Source organism: Triturus cristatus, chromosome 10 (assembly GCF_964204655.1).
Source record: "Triturus cristatus chromosome 10, aTriCri1.1, whole genome shotgun sequence".
Taxonomy (NCBI): domain Eukaryota; kingdom Metazoa; phylum Chordata; class Amphibia; order Caudata; family Salamandridae; genus Triturus; species Triturus cristatus.
In genome coordinates this window covers 572,627,426-572,650,708 of record NC_140593.1, presented here as the reverse complement: position 1 = coordinate 572,650,708, position 23,283 = coordinate 572,627,426, and the positions used below count along the sequence as shown (strand labels likewise).

General features: G+C 44.8%; 1 protein-coding gene across 1 annotated transcript in view; it reads right to left on the bottom strand.

Annotated features, from left to right (window-relative positions):
* Positions 1-23,283, bottom strand: part of LOC146789753 (multidrug resistance-associated protein 1-like) — a 621,679-nt gene that overhangs the window by 149,954 nt on the left and 448,442 nt on the right. The window contains exons 19-22 of the mRNA XM_085632086.1: positions 16,738-16,921; positions 16,068-16,140; positions 15,727-15,832; positions 13,932-14,139 (exon numbers count right to left, since the gene is read on the bottom strand). Coding sequence (XP_085488212.1) covers positions 13,932-14,139; positions 15,727-15,832; positions 16,068-16,140; positions 16,738-16,921 — 571 coding nt within the window. The remainder of the gene's footprint in view (positions 1-13,931; positions 14,140-15,726; positions 15,833-16,067; positions 16,141-16,737; positions 16,922-23,283) is intronic.

Here is a 23,283-nt window from a genome sequence, read left to right as displayed (position 1 = left end):
ATGAGAAGACAGGCCACAGCCCACAAGGGGAGTATCAGAGTGGGGAGCCGCTGGGTACCCACTTCCTCAGTAATTGCCCGGGACCTACTGTACTGCGCCATATATCGTTGCACCGGTCTATCTCAACACATGGCACCACAAGGCTCCAGACCCTGCCCATATATACCTATCACTACCCCTACTCTGAGAGCATAGTGGTAGTACCCTCTGCCCAATCTCTTAGGTTAGCCTGAGACCCCATACCCAGATGACTTGGTCTGAAGTAGGATTGACAATCCTTCTCTGGAGGATGGAAGTTCAATGTTAGCACATATGCATGTAGAACACAGCATTTGTTCCAGGACTGTTGTGGCGGGAGTGCCCCTCTGACTCGAAAAGGGACAGTGCACTGTTTAAATAATAAAACCTCTGTGTTAGAGGTACAGCTCTGATGCAATGATGTGTCTAGATGTCCGAAGCTGACTCCCAGTGGGCAACAGAAGCACTAGGAAATCTTGTTCTGTTCCTAGCCTTGAATGGAGTGTACAGATTATGAAACAAGGAAAGCTTGGTCTAAAATCAAGTAGCAAGTACAGCATTTTCTTAGAATAATATTGTAAAACATGTAAAAATAATATACCTAAAATGAAGCCTGCCAAAATGTGTAATATATGAAACTAAGATAGAGAACCAAAGTGGGCCCAAGAGGGCCTCACTACAGAAGCATATAGGAATGTAGAATTTGGTGTCTAAAGAATTGTAATTTAAAGTCCTCTTTAATGGTAAAGTCGGATTTTAAGTCACCATTCTAAACATACCACTTTTAAAAGTTGGGATTTTCCTGTCCCAACCATTTGGTGACTGCTGCCAGTTTCCTTAGTCACATGACTAGGTGTAAGTGGGAGTTGGTCTTTGTATGTTGCTCACAGACAGTGAGACAAAGGAGAATAGATGTTGGCAGGACTGGCCATTTCTGATTTTCTGAGGGTGAGGAGCAGTCACTTATCACACATGCACATCACAAAGGCTCTGCTTGTGAACACACACAAAGGGTTTGACGCTAGTCTATTGTGACCCCAGACAACCTGGGGCCAGGACAGGGAGGCAGGAATTTCCAGGCACCTCTGGGGTGGAAACCACCAGAACCTTCTCCTACTTCAAAGGGGCCACCAGTTATAAATAATGGACCCTCAAACCCCACTCTTTAATACACCAATAGACCTGTGGAAGACTCAGAAGAACTGTTGTGCTGCTCTGCAGGAAGACTGCTACTCTGTTGCCCTGCTGTCCTGCTGCCCTGCTGCCCTGCGGCTTGAGTGAAAGAGGGGGCCTGCATCAGGACCACCAGAGTGACTCCAAGGGCCTGTTGGCTGGCCTCCTGATCTAAGCTTCAGGGGCTGAAAAGGCTCCTAAAAATCTGGACTCTGTCTAGTGTGAGCACTACCCCACAAATGGTCCCACTACAGTCCTAGATCCCTGAAAGTGGGCCCGAAGGTGCTCTGCCAGCCCAGCTGGGATCCTGTGAGCACTAACGTTGCAAAGTGATGCATATCTTCTCACCCAGTTCAGAAGGTTTGCATCGCAAAGTATCCCTGATGCCAAACCTCGCATCGCAGCCTGCCGGCTCCTCTGAACCATAGCTGCACAGCACATCCTCAACACAGGCATTTGCATGTCAAGTCCTTCATCCACAACATCTTCGATGGTGATGTAGGATTCTGAAATGCAGCCCACAGCTTTTTCAGAACCGCTGGTGCATGATGCATCTTTGAAGCAGTGCTTTGCATCACAAGCCCCTCATTGACAGCATCCTCGCCAACAACTCAGGAATCTGCTTTGCAGCCTCGCAGCTCCTCGGAGCTGCCGCTGCATGACGCAACCTTGACAAAGGATCTCGCAACACACCGCAAACCAGGATTTAAGGTACTTTGTTAAGCGGGCCTTACTGGGTCCCTGTATCCGGCCCATCCTTCATTGGGGTCAGCCTGAACTTGTGGCTTTGTCCCAGTCAGGAGCAACCAGAAAACCACAACTGAAGCTTTGTGCTTCTAGGCACTATAATTGCTTTAAACTGCATATTTCCAGCCCTACTTTTTTTATGTCAAATAATTAATTAGATTGTATTATATTTTTTCTAAATTGTCATGGGATTTTTCTTGTGTTGAGTTTTTACTCTATTACTGTTTGAAATGCTGCTTAAACACTTTACATATTGCCTCTAAGTTAAGCCTTACAACAAACAAATGATGAACGGAATGCTGACAATGCATACATTCTCCCCCAGTCAAGAGATCTGGGTTAAATCCATCGTTCTTTTGCCCACTACACCACCCCAGTTTAGACATGGCCATATGCAAATCAGTCTTGACCCTGGGCCTCATGGGAACAGTCCAGACCGAACTGCCAAGCCATGTCTTCCCTGGACCGGAATCAAGCATCCTAGGACCGGTTTCTGGCTATCAGCCGTCATCAGCCAGGATAGCTTGACTCCAGTGGCGTAGTGAGCACGGGTTCCACGTCTGGGAATACCCATCCCACTTAGGGCGAAAAGCGTTACAACAAACAAATGATGGACGGAATGATGACGGCTGATAGCCAGAAACCGGTCCTAGGATGCTTGATTCCGGTCCAGGGAAGACATGGCTTGGCAGTTCGGGCTGGACTGTTCCCATGAGGCACAGGGTCAAGACTGATTTGCATATGGCCATGTCTGAACTGGGGTGGCGTAGTGGGCAAAAGAACGATGGATTTAACCCAGATCTCTTGACTGGGGGAGAATGTCTGCATTGTCAGCATTCCGTCCATCATTTGTTTGTTGTAACGCTCTAAGTTAAGCCTGGCTGCATTTGTGCCAATCTACCACAGGTTAAGCACAGGTTAATTTGGGGATGTTTGTGTTTCACCCTGACATAGAATATGGTTGCTGCTTGAGTAGGGTTTCACTCCCCTCAATCAGTAACCCATTTCCAACACACCCCAAACAGTAAATCCGCTTTCACTGAATCAATGAAATCCTCAAGGGATAACCTGAGACAAACACCTGAACATGCAAGAACATATCGGTACATCCACACACAGTGCTCTTTTCCAACTCGTCCTCCTCAAAAAGGCTAAAATGTTTGTCCCTCTACTAAACTTTAAGAATGCCACGTCGTTAACCCTGGTAATTCTTTAAATTGATTTTCTAAACTCATCACTTTACAATGTATAGACACCTCGTCAGTGAGTTCTCCACATATCCTTCTTTATGAAGTATACAGAGCAAGCTGCTTTAAATCCTGTTTGTGGCATGGCATCATTTCCGGTTCATGTAAGGCAGTGTTACAGCCCTGAAATGATTAACTGAAATTTTAAACGATTATGATCTGCACTCGCTCATTTCAATGTGATAAATGCTAGTTCTTTCGTCTAATGCTAATTTATTTGTCAGTTGTATTTGTTTGCTTTATAAATCTTTGAGCATGCATTGAATTTCTGCCTAAGGTCTTAATTCTTTGCAAGTTTTATGTTGGATTTAACATTTATCATGGTGTATTTGATTATAACACCATCGCCCTCTGCTGGTGGTTACTGTATATTTTTAGGTCTGGCATTATGATTAAAAATATATATGTATAATATATTTATATAAAGGGGCTTTCAGCCAGCTGTCTTCATGACAAGGAGCCCATCCACACAAAAGGTAGTTCTCTTCAGTGCGGGTGTTTTTGTTTTGACTTCATTGCTTTGGGGTTGCCTTTGTGTTTAGAGCCTGATGTGCTAGCAGGACACTTTCTAGCCGCTCTTCCTTGCTGAGCACAAGGCACATTCCAGCTTCATCAGTTCTTGTCTCCTGCTAAAGATTTTGTAAATTCGTTTTAGAGTGGCATTTCTTCATCTGACTGCTGCTATTTCAGCAAATTAGCAAACTAAGTCCATTTGAAACTGTTCTTCATGAAGTTGCAATGTTTACGGTCAAGCTTACTAGAACATGCGCTAATGTAAGTAAGTAATATGTTTATTGTACAGTTAATTAAAACCATTACAAAAAAAAAAAAAAAAAATTATCCATCTCTTATTAACATGAAAAAAAAATGGAAAGATAAACAGTTAATAAAAAAACACACATTTTAAAATTGCACAGAATATCCACTCCCCCTGCATTGGTAGCCCATAATCTTATTTCTTCATTTCTATTGGAGATATTAGCAGCAATTTGTTGGGTAAAATTACCCCCTTAATCAGAGTCTTAACTGCAGAATGATATCAGGCCATGGTGTGCAGGATTAAAATACATGTTTAAAGTGCATAGTGCCGCCACAAGGATGAGAGGTGGCCATTTAGATGACCTTTTGATGATTTACTTAGGGCATTTACTTGTGCTAAAAAGCTTGAGGTAATAAACTTAAAACACTGTTGCAGTACACTTATTTTTAAAACGAAGGTCAGCTACAGATAAGAACTTTACTAGGCGACAGCTTAGCTGAATGTCTTCACCAGAGAAGCTTGCAAGCACCGCTTGTCTGCACGACCGTAATTGGTTTTTATTAAAAATAGGCCTAAGTAGTAACCGGCGTTCTCGCATCAGCTCACGGCAAATCGTTAGGATGTGAACTATGTCCTCCTCTCCTTTACCACAAAGACGACACATTGCCGGTTTAGGAGGGCGCAGCCAAGGAGGCAGATGGTATGCCGTCGGTAATAGACCTAGCCGAAATTTCAAAAACTTTTCTTTAATAGTTCTAGAGAAGTTAGAAAGGAGGTAGGCTTCAGGAGTCGCTTTCCTATAGGTTTGTATCGTAAGCCAGCCGTGTGAGCGTTTTATCAAGGTCGCTTTATCTTGTAAAATGGACTCTTTTTTGACTATCTTGTTTACAATTTTCTTGAAGCTAGCCATGGTCCCGGGCAATGCCCAGAGTTGCCGTAGCCCCAGCTGGTCCAGTGCAGTGTTCAAGTAATGTCTGGCTGGGCAAGATCCTGTTGTTTCCACTTCTCTCCACAAGTAAAAATTCAGCGTTCCTGGGCGCCCTTTTTTTATCTTGAACCAGGTTTTAACAAAGGCTCCTTTTCTGGCTAACTCCTGCCCTTGTATCCCAAATTCCAACCTCATTTGTGCCGGAGAGGTAAATCCAGGCAATCCAAAAATTATTCTCAGTGCTCTTGTGATGGTGCCATTTAATATTTCCGCATCCCTCCCTCTCATGGCTTCACTTCCATAGGTGATTGATGGTATCAATTTTGCCTGAATCACCTTGGTCAGTGGGAGGTAACTTGGTCCAGCGGTTATATTCTTCAAGTTTCTTAAAGCTACTGCTGTTATTAACCCCCTCTTTTTTATTGTATCGAGCTGAGCTTTGTAGTTGCCTCTGCTGTCTATCATAACCCCCAGATATTTATAATCATGGACGACTTCAAGCTTGTTTTTTGCCAGATGCCAGTTGTATTTTGTTTTTATTTTTCGGTAATTTACACACATGACTTTTGTCTTGTCTTGGTTGATACTTAATTTGTTGTTTTCTGAGTATTGGGATGTGATGTCCAGCAGGCGTTGTAATCCTATGGGTGTCCGGCTGATGAGAACTAAATCATCTGCATATAGGAGGTTAGATAACTGGCAACCTCCCAACTTCGGGGCATGCGCATTGCTTCCATTGAGTTTGATTGAGAGCTCGGCCATAAATAAGTTGAATAGTGTCGGGGCTAATACACACCCTTGTTTTAATCCAGAGCTTGTATTCATCTTTTTTGATAGATGGTCTCCTGCCCCCAGCTTTACTTGTACCCAGGTGTTACTGTGCAGAAGGATTAATTGTGTTAATAGCAATGGTGGAATACCTAGCTTTTTTAGTTTTTCCCACAGAATGTTTCTGTTAATATGGTCGAATGCGAAGCTGTAGTCGATAAAACAGATGTATAAAGGTTGTTTGATTAGAAGTGCAGCGTCCATCATTAGTGAGAGGGCAGAGATGTTGGTAACAGTACCCATGTCTCCACAGAAGCCGGTTTGGTTGTAAGGAATTGCTTTAATTTCTGTAGACCATGTTGTTAATTCTTGGAGGAGCACCCCGGCATAATATTTTGCGTCATTGTCCAAAAGAGCTACCAATCGGTAGCTCCTTGGATCATTCCTGTTGCCTTTTTTATAGATAGGAGAGATTATTGAACCTCTCCATGATGTTGGTATTATCGACGTCTGCAGAATTCTATCAAAAACCGGTTTTAGGGCAGTAGCCCAAAATTCAGGGTCTTGTTTGAATAATATTGGCGGAATCCCATTAGGACCAGGAGCTCCTTCAAGTCTACCCTTCAAGATTCTTTTGTGAATTTGTATGATTGTTATTGTAATTGTACAGTTATGCACATTTTCTGTAATCAGATTCAGCTGGGACGGTTGGGTTTCCATGCTGGACACAGGAGTATTTGAGCCAATTTGGGGGATCTGATTTTTTATTAAAATGTGGTTCAAGGAAAGTAGTCCAAGCTTCTTCTGTGACGTTAGAACTGATACACTGTCCTTGAGGATTAGATAGGGCATTAATTTTCTTCCAGAATTGGGCGCTGTTGTTGTTCTTAATGTCATACAAAGCTTGGCCCAAAGGGTTTCTTCTTCTTCCTTTTTATTTTGCCAGATGATTTTTTTCCGAGTCTCTTTCAACTGCCTCAGCTCTTGCAATGCCGAAGGATCTTTCTTCAGTCTCCGCAGTGTGAAGTTTATCCGTGTTTTTAGCTTTTTTAATTTGATGTTATTCCGTATAGTAGGGCCTGGGCGTGGATTTTGCTGTTGTTTATTACTCCCGTTTGGAGGCTTACCCTTTATAGCGCCATAGCTATTACGTAGGGCGTTTGTGAATGCCTCCCAGCATCCAATTATATCGGGGGTGGCTGCCTTCCCTTCTTCCCGGAGTTGTTTCGCTCGAGAGAGTAGACCTTCAGGGTCTTTAGTACTACATTTTACTCTTCTCTCATTGTTGGTAAATTCTGAGCAGAGTGTTTTTGCTAAGGGCAGTTTACATAGTGATGGCTCTTCTACCGTGATTTCCTGGGGTAGATGGTCGCTAAAATCTTCACTCCCAATGCAAAAGTTTTTTATTTTAGTAAACATGCTGCAAGAGCAGAATGTGTAGTCAATTGTTGACCTTGTTGCAGTGTTATTGAACGTGCTGTTTGCGGGCGATCTCCCGGGAATCTGCCATTTAATGCACGTACACCCAGTTGCTCTAGAAACGATAGTAGATAACATGCGCTAATGCATGTGTCGCACTTGCAAGACACTCTTGTATCCACACAGGGCTTGGAGACCACCCGTTGCTTACCATTTTGGTGGCTTGCATGGCACTCTTCTTTACAGTCTCATAATTTGGCACTGTAGGCCTAACATCATTTACGTTCCTCTCTGTGGAACAGGGACCAGGCAATCATTGATTCAACTTAATCAGTATCTGTCCTCTGCTGCCGATATGATTGAGGTACTATTTTGTTCTTTTTAACTTCCTGTGCCCTGCTTACATAAGGTGTGTCCAGCAGAACAAGAACAATTGCAAAGTTTTATTTTCTATAGGTAACTTTCTTTTACTTTGCCAAGACTTCTTTTCTCACTTTGCACTCATGTTTTCTTTTGTTTTTGCTTGTGGGCGCTGCTCTCAAAAGATGAGGATTATTGCCTAGCAACATTGTTTCTTACTTATGTGTAATTTCCGAAATGATGCTTTAATAACACATAATTGTGCAGTACACCCCAGTCCACACCATTCTGTCTGCCACAATCTACCCTACTTCACCCAACGCCAATCCGCCCCACTCAATCCAATCCACACCAGATCAATTCAATACAAACTACTCACCCCAATCCAATCCACTCTGTCCACCAGTGGCGGCTCCTAACTTTACTACTCCTAAACTGTGAAAAATCCTAACTTTAAGACTTTCGGTATTCACAGAAGGCATTTAGGAATCCTAACTTTACTACTCCTAAACTGAGAAAAATCCTAACTTTAAGACTTTCGGTATTCACAGAAGTGTCTTCTGTGAATAACAAAATGAGTAAGTGCCTTCTGTGAATACCAAAATGGTAGTAATTTGGGGATTTTGTCTTAAGTTAGTTCTGTGAATCGGGCCCTGAGATTCGGGGGGGGGGGGGGGTGAATCTCAAATTTCACAACTGAAAAGCAGTGGGCTGCAGGAGGGAGGGGTCAGATGACCAAGATTTGGAATGCAGTGTTTCCATGGAGAAACATGGTCAATACTAACTTGCATTGGGTGGGCTTCTGTCTAACGTGGTCATTGGGTGAAGAACGATGACTATTTTCAATCATCCACTTTTTGGATATTTGATTGCCAGTAGTACGCCTAGAAACCGGAGACTGGCACAGCTTTCCAAGTTTACTAATGCTGATGTTTGTAAATTCAAAATTGTAGTATATTTGCACCAATTCAAGCAGTACTTCTATCGTTATGGATTTACTAATGTTTTGGTAAACATATGTGCCTGATTCACATAGGGAACTTTTGATTAAATTACAATTTTGAGTATATTTACTACTTTTTGGCTATTTACAAAATCTTGTGCGCAAATTTACTAAAAGTATGAATTTCATGTTTCCACCAAATTGAAGGAGTTGGAGGCTATTCACATACTGCATTTTTTAGTATGTTTGTAGTACTACAATATCACTAAAAACATACTACAAAATGCTATTCACAAATTGCACTTAAAAAACATTAGTCATTTAGAACTGCAGTCTGTGAATAGCATTTCGTAGTATGTTTGTACTGATATTGTAGTACTACAAAATGCACTCTGAGAATAGACCCCAGGCCCTTCATGTAAACTCTAAAGTAGTCATATAAACCCTAAGAGTGGTTTAGATCCTTTTTGTTGATGGAGCAACATTGTAGTCTACTAAATCAATGATAAGAGGTGCTTGTACAGCCTACATCCTGAATTCAAGCATTTAAAAATGGTCTTGTGTATATCTCTGTCTCTTTTTCGCTTTCTTATTTTACAGAAATGGTCACTGTTTGGTCTTTTATTCTTAGCCCATGACAATAAAACAGACACACACATAGCAGACCCGATTCAAGGCCCCCTGACACACCTATCAGGCCAAGAATGCATTTATTTGGGGGGTGTCAAACCCCAAACACGCTCCTCAAACTACACCCCTGTCCGTGTGGTTCCATGATTAATATTCGTGCGCAAGTTGTAGCTTGGATAGTTTTTCGTCATCTGCAATGTTAACTGAAAACCTATTGTGTAAACATTTCAGTTCTGTATCTGGTATTTGACACTCTTTGGTTATGGTTGTCTGGTGAGTTCTCTTTTACCTTGTTTGGAGGACAAGAACAGTGCCTTGAGCCAGATGTATATATTTCCATTATTTAATACGTATTTTTGACACAGCTGAAAATCAGCATAACAAGAAATAGCTGGGAGTTTTCTGAGCTCTGTTAAGACTAACTAGTGTAAGTAATAGTAGATTCTTTTTAATGCAATGTGTGGGTTACATGCCACCGCAGAGATGCCAACTGAGCTATTTGGTGCAAAGTCACCTAAGGAATTTTCCTCATATCTGTTCTGGTCATACTGTGAAAACATTGTTTCCTTGATTATATCTTTCTGTCTTCAGTATTTTCCTTTTGTGAATGGCATAGTTGTGTCCAGTAAGGTAATTACAGTCTGGAACACAAAGATTGGCAACCTTTAGGCTTCAGCTAGCTTTAAAAGTGTTACAGAGGTACTGTGGTTGAATGAAACATATCCTGATCGCTCCGTGGACAAGAAGACTAGTTATACAAGCCATTCTATTCTCTAACTCTCTTGCAGTTGGGAATCAGTAGAATGTAGCCTGATAGAATCAGGTCAGAAACCAGTCAGAACATGATACTTAAGTATTATTTTAACCGAAGTTTTAATAAAGTATTTTCTATACAATTAATATTAATCAATACGAAATGGTGGCCATTTTACTATTGAAAGATTAACATTTTAGTGGACTATGGCAGGACGCTCTAACAACTATAAACCCATGGATTCCGTTTGTGGCGGTGTAAAAGGAAATCTTGGGAAGCCCATAACCAACATTTTGTCTAGGTTTATAATTTTAGGAATTCTATTAGAAGATGTTCTGCTTCACATGGGCTTCATTTTACCAAGTGGATGGCCACTGATCTCTTAACATCCCTCTTGCACAGAGATTTAATTTAAGAAAAAAATCTCAAAGCACATTGGTGCCATATACAGCATTGTTGAATGGTTTCTAACAAGAAAAAACATAATGCAGCCCACTGATTGAGATAAAATCTCACAGCAAAAACGTCTCTGTTGCCACCTCAAAATTAGCCTTTCCAAGCAGCCTTTTAATAGGAAGCAACCAGGGTATTGTAGGGTGTCATTAACATTCTGGTGAGAAGAGAGACCATGCTGTGTGACTAGTTCCTCCAATGTACCACCAGGGTAGAGAATTGAATGGAGATGTAGGGTACACCACACAAGATGGTCACAGTCATGGACACGTTCAGATGTGTAGAGCAAGACACCAATATCAAGAAATCCCCATGCAAACTTTTTTCTAAACTTTTCGAGTGTATCATAAGGTCACTCACAATAACTTGTGCATCAATCTACCAGCAGGAATGCTCTCTGTTCCCTATTCACTGCCTCACCTCACAGATGGCATTGAGTAGGACAATCATAATGAGGTGAGTTGATGTTTCTGTGCCAATGGATGGGGCTTTCCTCAAACTAGACTATGACAATACTTGAGGAGATTACCTTTTCTAGAAGGATGGCTATCATCAAGAGCTGTAAGGCGATTGACTCTGGTTATCAAAAAGATCCAGCTTTTGGCACTAATTCTGGTCAACCCAGACAAATTTAGAAAGACTAGGGAACAATGGTTTATGTGCAAACTAGATACGATTAATAAGGGCCTTAACTCTAGGGAAGACTGGCTATCATTTATCCTATAGCGATCTGGGTGCAATATGCTGGCGAGAAGCAGTAGACAGAGTCCCTCCCGCTATTTTATAATCTGTAGGATGGTTTGTTCTAAATGATAACTTATAGGACGGCAGTGTAGGATTCCACTACAAAACAGAGCTGTAATAGGTTGACTTTCAAATATTTTGTCTCAACATATAACCCACTCTAAGTTGGTGCTTGTACTCCTCTAGTTTTCTGTTCATTGGTTCTGGTGGGGACAATATTTCCCTTACCTTTCGTTTTTAAATTTGGATTGACCGAACATCATGTTTGGGACTATTAATATAAAAAGGTTTTGAACATTGGGTTTGTATACCATTAGGAAGCCCCGCTATTTTCTATTTCCTTAGACATTTTGCTGTCTTACAATTATTCTAAGATGGAGCCCATTATCTTTGATCCGTTTGCATATTTGACTTAATGGGTAAATACAATTATATTATCCCGTAAGTTTTAAACTTTTGGACCTTTGTTTTAATTATCTAAACATTTCCAGCCAGAGAGTTGGTCTCACTTAATCATATGATCTCCTCTTTTTGACTTCTCTATTATGAGCGAACGTACGGGCCGTTTCTCATATACAGGCTAAGATGGCGGCCTACAGGACGAGTATTTTCTCTGTCCCTTTGAGTGAGACTCTATGATCTAGATGTATACGTAAGTGGTTACGTTGTAGTCCGGGTTACAGATTTAGCGAATGGACGTGCCGTTTCTTTTATACAGGCCTAGATGGTTGCCGAAGGGACGAGTACTTCCTCTATCCATCCGAGTGAGACTCTATGATCTAGGTGTACCCGGAAGCGGTTATTTTGTAGTCCGGGGCACAGGTGGTATGAAGGGCAAGTAGTATTTTCAATTAGAAACAGGTGTACAGGCACGTCAAAAGGAGTATAAATATCAGGTATTTTTCCACTCTTCTACAATTCCTGACGAAACCTACGCGGGTGCGTGCATCAATGCAAGTAAGTGACGACTCCTTGACCATAGGACCCCCCGTAATTATATCGCCATTCGAGTAAAGAACTTTACATAGGTAAATTAAATTTTACTATAGCGTTTAAAATTCTTCCAGAAACACTTAGCTATATTGTGTCACGTGACTTAAAAGTCACTGTAAACCCTCATGGGGTCCCTTGACTCGAGCTAATATTCTCAGAAGGTACTTACGAGTCAGTCTCTTCTCTTACGTTTGCACCGTTTCTTTTCTCTTTTTCTTCCCTATTTCTCTCATGTGCCTGTTACTACCTTTTACGATGGGGACAGGCTTGAGCCCTTTGAGATCGGGAAGTTGCTTCACGTTTGGGCTTCACTAGGCGATACATGTGAACGTGTCGGACATCCAATAGAATTTATACTAGATATTAGTATTCAACTTTTCTGCTTTTTGCCTTTTAGATTGATCCCAATTGAAAAGGGAGCATTATCAGGCTGAGAACATTGGAGTAGCCATTTTGGAACATCTATACTGGGGTTTAGCCAATAACCTATAGATCATTCTCAAGATAGGACGTTCGTTGTATAAGGTAAATTCATGTGCCTTTTATCATCTATTTTTAATAAATAATATATAACCAGGAGGTCTTTTGATTTTGATTTTTAAAAATTATATTTTACAGAATTGATAATTGCAAGCTTGGACAGAACCAACTATACTTTCATTTGAACCCCAGGAATCATATGAAGAATATTGGTCTTTATAATATTGACCAAGGTGAGATTGTTTTTCTTCTTATGTTGATGACAGCATGGTTAGCTTATTCCTTTAGCAAGGGAGACACATATTGTTACCCATTTGAACACGCTCACTTTCCTACTTTTACAGCCATAAAATGAGATTCCCAACCCAGAAACATAGAGGCCTTATATGGGACTGGTGAAAGGTCCTTTTTGTGAATTTGGAGGATAAACATAGAGGTTAATTTAGGAATTATTGTATTATCAGATATGGGGATCACACATTAGGGATGTGTTAATGGAACTGATACCATTTTTTGGCATCAGTTTGGCGGTTGTGTAAGCTTTTATAATATACTTTCACAATACATGAAGGGGAAGAGAAATTGCTCCATGTATACCCACAGACCATCAATTTTGTGATTTGCTGTTCTTTATAATTGTAACATATGCTTTGCCAATACTTGATTAATATGGGACTCAATATGGAAAGTGCCATTCTTACATAATATGTCCTATTTCCAAACGATGTATGCTTCATATAGCACGTTTTTTATGTATGTTCTTCATATTTATGTTAGATTTAGCCATCATTATACATTTCATTCGTTGATACAAAGGAATATCAGTGTGTTTTGAGCGAAAAAACGGATTATAATGGACTGATGGTTGTGTTTTTTCACTACACAGGTTTTTATTTGGTTATATTAATAAGTTTTTTTAATCAACGCAAGAGAGTCCATCATGTTGTCTTGATAAAGATGGAAATATTTAAAACCATCGAAACGCGTTGACGCCTTTTTAACCACATAATCTGTGAACACAGGCGACAGAACGAGTTGAAAACCATAAAAACACAAAGTTCTACGCCGAAATTAGTGTGATATCACGGATATGTAACTTTGTTTGTCTATTTTTTACTCTCTTCCTTTTAGCATGTATTGTCCATGTTTTTTTGTGAGTCTGTTATAATTATGTACTGTTTATGTGAATATTGCCAGATACAATGTTAATTACTATTGTGTTATCACATGTGAGATTTTGTGAATAAATCTTATGTTCACATATTTTGGTTTTTGGATAAATTTATTGTTTTTAACTTACCTGTTGACTATACATGGTCCAATCGTCTCTAGCTTTAGTCAGTTATAAGGGTTGGTTCGCTAGCACAACAGAGGGTTGAGCACATAGATTGATGTAACTTTGACCAGAGGATTGTTTCCTTTTCACTAATTCTGGTCTACCATCTGTCTTTCGAAACAATCTACTAAAAAACAAAGTAAACAACATAAAATAAAGCAAAGATCAAACTGCATACCATGCACTGATCCCAGAAAGCCATATACTCCAAGCCGCAGTTTCTTGTTTTGTTGTGTCCCATTGATAACTGGATCATCGGTCCATAAACCAATCCAGTAGTTACTGAAGAAGGCAGCTGTCTGCTGGACCATGTAGAAAATGATGATCAACATCAGATGGAGGCCACCCATGATCTTAAAGTACTTCATGTATACGGATAGTTTCACCTAAACATACATAAAAAGAGATAATTTATTTTTCAGTTTAGGATGGAAGGTTGCAAGCTTCTTTCTCAAAGTTTTCAATAAAAATACTTGTGTGTGTGTCAGAGTTGTATTTTGTATCATTTTATCTGCAGCAACAAATGAAAACTGCACTCTGTCGTGGAATGAACTGTCATTGTGTATGTTTTAATCCCAGTTAAACATTTTTTAAGTGATTAATAAAAATACTTGTGTCACTTATAATGAGAACATTTTCTATTGCTTTTTTCTGACCCCATGGAGATTTCTATTTCAGATTATCAATACAATCTCAGCTCTAGCCTTGCATGGCAGCGGAACATGAAACTGATTGAAACAATTAAGAGCAAAGGTCCAGATTTTGTAGAACCTTGATTCCATCATTGAAGATAAACTTTGACAGCAACATTTCCCAGTAATATCATTTGGTTGGAACTACTAAATAGCAAATTATCTTTTGTATTTCAAATCTGTTTTTCTTAATGATTTAAATATTTTCTTTAGTGATGAGCAGAGTAATTGTATATAATCTGGTCTCTTCGCAGATCAAATCCTGTAGGAGGAGAGATCAACATGTGGATCCCTATCTCACTGTTCCTTAAAGTTCTTTTTTCTGTTGTTCACATAAGTCTAGCGACAGCTGCTCAATCATGCCAGGGCGTTTAAAAACCACTGTAGTTGTGCCATCATATACTGTAAAACACCAATTCACTTCTGCTCATTATATTGGGGAAATTCCTCACATCTTTATTCTTCTTTTCTTCAGTTCTGTACTCCTTATCAATGTCTCATTCAGACTCACTTTTCACTTAGAATTGGCTTGTATTAGGGGAAACGCACGTCTCATACCCACAAAAAACCTCATCGACTACTGATTTTTTTGTAGGTAACGTGTGTGACATGATGTCTATTTTGTGAAGACTGTTCACAGAATTGAGGAGGAGTAACTGATATTCATGGAGGAAGTAACAGATGATATGACTGGTTAGGTTAGCTTGTTATTTTCGTCTGCTCCAATGACATCCTCTCACCCAATTGCTACCTTGCTCTCAAATGACAAAAAGTGAAGATTCCATAGCATACTTATAATTATGGGTAATGAAATGTAATACAGCACTTGAAACAGTTAATTTCATGCCATATCCACAAGTATACATTGGGAACTATTAAATCAACTCTGAAGATACCATTCTCTCTTTAGAAGGCTGTGTGTGGAGCATTGAATTAAATATTTGTTAATGAGCTTCTTTTTTATAACTGCAATCCAAACTGAAATAGGATGTCTTCTTGCTCTGTTGAAGGTTCAGCAAAAGCAATGTGTGAAATTATAATTATGTTTTTTCCCCAGACTACAGGCCCAAATGCAGTACTTTAATTGATCTATCGCAATAAGAGGAGGTAGCTTCTCTGCAGCATTCCAAGTAGTGACACCATTTATCCACTTTATACAATTGGCTAAGAGTTACTGCTATACCATAAGTCTGTACCCAGATTTGACTTACTAAATGCCACGAAAATGAAAATGTGATTTTAATTACTGTATTGCTATGTAAGTTGTTCTGTAAGATGTACCTTTCCAGTGAGTGCTTTGTCAGCTTCTGTCAATTTCCCAAATGCTTGTCCCGCCTCCTGATCTTGGTGAGTAACATTTCTTTTCAGAGGACTGTCTGTATCATTCCTGAAAATAGCAAGATAAATATATATATATAATCTGAATCTTCAAATGCACCATTTAGTAGCCCCAGGTGCTTTTTCAATTGATCTTTAATAAAATGCACCAATGTCGCACATTTTCTTAGCACTTTGCTAGCAGAAAGGTTTATTGCTATTTGCACTGCCATAACAACTTCTTATAGCATTAACAGATTTGAAAAATGCTCTACACAAATGGCACGCTGAGAGCGGCAACCTACCAGACAGCTGTTTCATGGGACACTTCTGGACCATTCGCAGAGAACTTTCTGTTTTTTAAATCTTTGGCTGGACCTATAAGATTGTAAACATGAAGGTGATATCATTTTTGTCAATCAAACTAAAACAATTACGATTAAATCTGAAAAGGTAATGAAAGAAACTGTGCCACACAAATCAGATATTAGGGGCAGTACCTCTGAATGTGATCTGTTAATGCTTCATTTAAAGATATTTAGGTTTTTTTACTCCTATCCCAAACAGATTAAAAATTAATAAATACAATTATGTACTACAAACTGAGTGATGAGACAGTGTGTACAACTCTGCCCTACTACAACGCGGCCACTGGAAATATACAAGAAAAAAAAAATTATGCAGCACATTACAGTGTGATTTTGGCCAATGGCTTACAGTTTTGGCGGGATTTAGGGATCATGGGGAAAGGTCCATTTACCCGGAGTGACATTCATCATGAAGGTAACATTATCCTAAGCCTTCTTCCTGGTTCTGTCCCATTATCAGTGTAAGGGGGGTTTCTGCAACATTTTGATAGCGAGAAGGAGAAGACAGCATCAGGCAGCTCAAGCCTTGGCAACAAAACAGAACTAGGCAAACTGTATATCCCAATATGCCTGAAAATATTTCATAGTTTCAGGATAAATTACTTACTTTCCGGATCGGAGTTCCCATTTTGTTCTGTGCAGGCATAAGTCTGAAGGAAATCTGCAAATGCACCGTTCTGGAGTAGAAGCTCAGAGTAGGAGCCCATCTCTGAAACTTTGCCATTCAACATCACTATAATTGTGTCCATCTGTGGTAAAAAGGTTACCCCATGGGTAACAAGGACTCGGGTCTGAAAGACAAAAGCAAAGCTCAGCACTGTTTCTCTAGGCGACTGAAACATTATGGCACATCCGCTTCTATTTTCATAGGAGATCAAAACGGAAGGGTGGGGTTGACAGAAATGTATGGGCCAAATGTGATGCTCATCTTCCTAAGTATCAAGCTAATTATCCAAATATGTGAAAAGAATTATTTAAAAAAAGTAGGCGACTAGTTGTGCAATGGAAGCATCCCACTAGCACAAGCAGAAAAAGCTGCTCTTCTTTACTACATTTTGTTTTTTCCTTCAAAGTAGTGGCCCCTCCATGAGACACATTGCTCATTCTTGGCTATTTGTGGACTATCCATGGCATAAAAGTGATCAATCTTGACATATGTGGGTATAACCCGACCACATTATGAGTTTCTCCGTCCTAAGAGAGGCTCATCCTTTATTTATTGTGGGCTTTACTGGCATTATTCCGACTATACAAATTTGTACCGCAGGAGTTGCTGATGCCTAAACCAAAGGGACTTGTTCCAAATATTTGATTAAACTAATCTGATGTGGTGTCATGATCTGGGGGCCGACGGAGCTGTTCCGAGGAGAGGACTCCAACTCCCAGCGGCCCCTGCGGCCTCCCGACGGAAGAGACGTCACGGCACCCCGGTCAAGCATAAAAGACGCGGCAACCCGAGGGGCGGGGCCAATGATTCCCGTCCGCCCTTGCGGATCCTAACGGCCCCGAACTCGCTCCCGCTTCGTCCAGCCTTCTGCCTTCCGTCCAGCCTGCGCCTCGGCGTGTGTTTTCCCGCAACTGATAGCGCGACGACTCAGAGGAGGTAAGCAGGCGGCGTCTCCTCGATTCACCGCCACAACCAGCGGGACCCTCCCTGGCCCTTACTGATCCCGGTGTTCCGAGCCGGCACAGGAGACCAGTTCTTCCGGTGCGCCACTGCCATTACCTCAGGCGCCAACGGCACTTCTTGACTTCCCGGCGCTCCTCCGCCTCACGGATTCCCAGGCGGGAGTGGCAGCGCTACCCTCTTCACAGACCTCCGGGCGCTCCTCCGCCTCAAGGATTCCCAGGCGTGAGTGGCAGCGCCGTCTACTTCACAGACCTCCGGGCGCTCCTCCGCCTCAAGGATTCCCAGGCGTGAGTGGCAGCGCCGTCTACTTTCACAGACCTCCGGGCGCTCTTCCGCCTCAAGGATTCCTAGGCGGGAGGGGCAGCGCCCCCAGCACCTTCCACTTCAAAACAAACAGCGAAGGCTCCGGCGCTCCTCCGGCGCTCCTCAGCCCCCGGAGTTCCAGGGCGTGAGTAGTAGCGCCTGAGTCTGCGGAACGCCTTGAGCCTGTCCCTTCGCCTCCCCGTGAAGGAACGGGGAGCGCGTCCCGTCCGTGAGGCAACGGATAGGGACCCGAAGAGAGCTGCCACATTGGACTCCGTACACTCCCAAGAAACCCCTCCAGAGTCCCCGAGGGGACCCTAGCCCATCGTCCGCTGTGGGAAGGAAGGAACCTCAGGTTCTCCCTCCGCTGTTCCTTCCCGACCTTCCCTCGCCCACCTCTCTCCTCGTCCGAGGGTATAATACGTACACCGGGCAGGGGTCGGATGGGCGGGGGGCCCATACATAGCACCGACGTAATCCTGAGGAGAGGCATCACTGGGACTACGACAGAATCATTGGCCCACGGATATATCTCCTCCTGATTTCGTTGGTACAAAAACATGGCCTCACTGGACGGTGTCATGGCCGTCTTGGCCCAGATCCAGCTAGAACTAGCGGCGTCCAGAGCTGACTCGGTCGCCCTGCATGGCCGTTTGGATCGCCTGCAGCGTAATCCCTTCGACGCAGGAACGCCATCTCCAGCTGCCTCTCCGCAGGTGGTTGTGGAGATGCCAGCTCACGTCCCCCTGGCCCCACCAGAGAGATACCACGGGGACATCCAGAAAGTGCAGGTCTTCCTCACGCAAGTACAACTCCATTTCCATTGCAAGCCGAAGCTGTTTCTCACGAACCAGGCCCGAGTCGCATTCTTGATCTCCTACTTAACAGGGGAAGCAGCACAATGGGCGGTCCCCTTAGTACGGCGAGACGACGCCCTGCTATATGACTGGGACACCTTTCGGCAGGAGTTCGAGCGGACTTTCGACCGAAGAGCAGACACCTTCTCAGCCGACCATGATCTTCTAAACCTACGACAGGCCCCCTCCGATTTCCTAGGGTACGTCAACAGCTTTCGCCGCCTGGTGGCCGAAACCGAGTGGCCGGAGGCGAAGCAAACGGCTATCTTCTACAGAGGGCTCACGGAGGAACTGAAGGACGTGATCGCCCAGATCGACCCCCAGCCGCTCACGTGCCCGGCCATGATCGAACTAGCGTCCAGGCTCGAATATCGCCTTCGGGCACGAAAAGGCGAACAGAGACGAAAGGACAAGCCGTCCCCGCCGTGCGAGCAACCCCGCTTGTCGGACGCGACGGGATCTGGGCCCGTCCCTATGGAGATAGGGACGGTGAGGGCTTCCCTGACCCTTTCGGAGCGAGACCACCGACGAAAACAGGGCCTCTGCCTATACTGCGGGAAGAAGGGGCATTTCCTGCGTGAATGCCCGGTACGCCCGAAGACCGGGAGGTCCCGAACAGGTCTAACAACGGCCAGCCTCGTTGAGGGACCGGCGGAAAACCCCCGCGCTTGAAGGAAAGGGGAGGGACGCCTTCAAGCTGTCAGTACATCCCTTCATTGGAATCCGACGTCACCCGGGAACCCGACCATGTGTTTATCACCGCACAAGTGACGGTGAACAACTGTCCTCTGGAAGTGCGAGCCATGATCGACTCAGGGGCCACGGGGTGCTTCATGGACATCGAGGAAGCAGAGAGACTGCGAATCCCCCTCCGTTCCAAAGACGTTCCCGAGATGGTGTACGCTGTCGATGGCAAGGAGTTGGAATCCGGTCCTATTCGACAAGTCACTCCGTCCTTGTGGGTGACGATAGGGAAAGAACACGGAGAGTGGCTCACCCTGAATATAATACAAGCCCCTCGGTGCAGGATCATCCTGGGATTACCTTGGTTGCGGCGGCATGAACCTCATATACGTTGGGCGACGAACACGGTCACGTTCAATTCACCGTTCTGTCAAACCCGTTGCCGACTCACGAAGGAACCACCGGGGAAGGGAGATGGGACCCCGCACCACGTGGCCACTGCAGCAGAGAAGGAGATGGTTCTCCCCGACTGCTATGCGCCATATGCCGGGGTCTTTGACAAGCAACAAGCCGAAGAACTACCACCCCATCGTGACTTCGACTGCCGCATTGACCTCGTCCCAGGAGCCAGCGTTCCGTGCAGCCGGGTGTATGCTCTCACCGGTCCGGAAACCGATCATCTGAAGGAATACCTGGAGAAGTACCTGAAACTGGGATTCATCCGCCCTTCCAGCTCTCCGGCGGCGTCCCCCCTATTCTTCATCCCGAAGGCCAACGGTGAGCTACGCTGTTGCATTGACTACCGCTCCCTCAACGCGATGACCATCAGGAACCAGTACCCCTTGCAACTCATCCCCGTCCTCTTAGAACAAGTCCGAGGAGCACGGATCTACACTAAGTTGGACCTTCGAGGGGCGTACCACTTGGTTCGGGTACGCGCAGGGGATGAGTGGAAAACGGCGTTCAAGACCCGATTCGGCTTATTCGAATACCTGGTTATGCCGTTCGGTCTTTGTAACGCCCCGGCCGCTTTCCAATACTTCCTCAATGAGGTACTGAGGGACTATCTGGACAAACACGTCGTGGTCTACATCGACGACATTTTGATCTTTTCATCTGATCCCAAGGACCACGAAGAACACGTACGATCCGTGTTGGGAGCCCTGGAGCGACATCGACTATTCTGCAAACTCACAAAATGTGAGTTCCACGTGACCACCGTGGAGTTCCTGGGCGTCCTACTCACCCCTGAAGGACAGATCATGACAGACAGGAAGGTAAAAGCGGTGGCCTCTTGGCCACAACCGTCCTCGGTAAAGGAAGTCCAGAGCTTCCTGGGCTTCGCGAACTTTTACCGGAGGTTCATCCACCAGTTCTCCCGAACAGTGACACCTCTAACCAAGCTAACCCGCAAGGGGACCCCCTTCCTGTGGTCGCTAGAAGCCCAGACCGCGTTCGAGCAGCTCAAGGAAGCGTTCACCTCCGCTCCCGTCCTACGCCATGCCCAACCGGAGTTACCGTTCCTGGTGGAAGCCGACGCGTCCGACGAAGCGGTGGGGGCTGTTCTTTCCCAACGACAGCAGGATACAGGGCTGCTCCATCCGGTGGCCTTTATGTCCAAGAAACTGAGCCCGGCCGAACTCAACTATACCATCTCATAGAAAGAACTGCTCGCCATACGTGAAGCCTTCGTGGAATGGCGGCACTGGTTGATGGGGGCTCGTCATCAGGTGACCGTATACACGGACCATCGCAATCTACAATTCCTACGGTCCGCCCGTCACCTGTCACCAAGGCAAAAGAGATGGATGCTCTTCTTTGCGGAGTACAATTTCGTGGTGACTTATCGTCCCGGGGCTTTGAACAAAAAAGCCGACGCCCTCTCTCGCCAAAGTCCTCCGTGTTTCCCTCCGGTGACTCCCGAGCAATCCATTCTCGCTCCGAATCAGGTCATCGGCAGTCTGAAAACCGAATCCTTTCTACAGGGGGTAAAGAAAGGGATCCAAACCTTCGCCTGGTCCTCATGGTTACGAAGCCACAAGGAATGGCGGCTTCACCAGGGTATTCCGTTGTGGGGGTCCCGGGTATTAGTCCCCACCCTGCGGCTCCGAAAGCTCGTCTTCTCATGGTGCCACGACATACCCAGCGCAGGGCACATGGGAGGGACCAAAACCCTGGAGAGGGTGTTGAGACAGTTCTGGTGGCCTACCGTTCGTCCTGACATACTGCTATGGGTGAAGAAATGTACGGTATGCGCACAGACGAAATCTGACCATCAACGACAGCAAGGTCTGCTGATGCCGCTTCCTACCCCGATGAATCCCTGGGAAAGGATCTCCATAGACTTCGTGGTGGGGCTGCCGAAGGACCAGGGATGTACAGCCATCATTGTCGTCGTTGATTATCTCACGAAGATGGGCCACTTTATCGCCTGTAAACAGGTCCCCTCGGCAGGGGTGTTGGCGTCACTCCTGTTGAGACACGTGGTGCGGCTTCATGGACTCCCGGTGGGGATCGTCTCGGATCGGGGATCGCAGTTCACCGCCCGGTTCTGGAGAGTGTGGTGCGAACAGCTTGGCATCCATTCCTCCCTGTCCACGAGCTTCCACCCCCAGACGGATGGGCAAACAGAGCGACTCAACCAGACCCTTAAACAATATTTGCGTTGCTACGCCGATAAGGCGGCGGACTCATGGGTTGATTTGCTCTGGGTGGCTGAGGTGGCTTATAACAACGCACAACATACCTCAACACACCACACTCCTTTCTTTCTTGCTTCAGGGTTTCACCCCCGGTTTGTACCCTTCCTTCTCCCCAGGGAGGCAGTGTCCCTTCCTGATTTACAGACAAGACTCAGCACCGTACACGCCACTCTCAAACAGGCCAGGGCCAGCTTGCTGATGGCGAAGGCACGCTATAAAGCACAAGCAGACAAACGGAGGAGACCCGCACCGATTTACCGCAAGGGGGAGAGAGTGTGGTTGTCCACAAAAAACATCCGCTTCCGCTATCCCAGCGTTTTTCACCCGAAGTACATAGGTCCATACCCAGTGGTGCGACATGTGAACCCGGTGGCGGTGCTGCTGCGGTTGCCGCAGCATCTGCGCATCCATCCGGTGTTCCACGTGTCACTGCTCAAACCCTCGCTGTGCCCGGTGAAGAAGCCCCCCGCACCCGTGTGGGTGCACCACGAACAGGAGTACATCGTTCGCCGCATCTTGGATTCCAAGCTGGTAAGGGGCAAGCTATGGTACCTTTTGGCCTGGAAAGGCTACGGGCCCGAGGAGAACTCATGGGAGCCGGCGACGGCGGTACACGCGGCCCGACTGGTGGCGGCCTTCCACCGGCGTTCACCCTCCAAGCCTGGGGGCTCCGGCGGTCCGGTTGCCGGGGTGAAGAGGGGTGTGCTGTCATGATCTGGGGGCCGACGGAGCTGTTCCGAGGAGAGGACTCCAACTTCCAGTGGCCCCTGCGGCCTCCCGACGGAAGAGACGTCACGGCACCCCGGTCAAGCATAAAAGACGCGGCAACCCGAGGGGCGGGGCCAATGATTCCCGTCCGCCCTTGCGGATCCTAACGGCCCCGAACTCGCTCCCGCTTCGTCCAGCCTTCTGCCTTCCGTCCAGCCTGCGCCTCGGCGTGTGTTTTCCCGCAACTGATAGCGCGACGACTCAGAGGA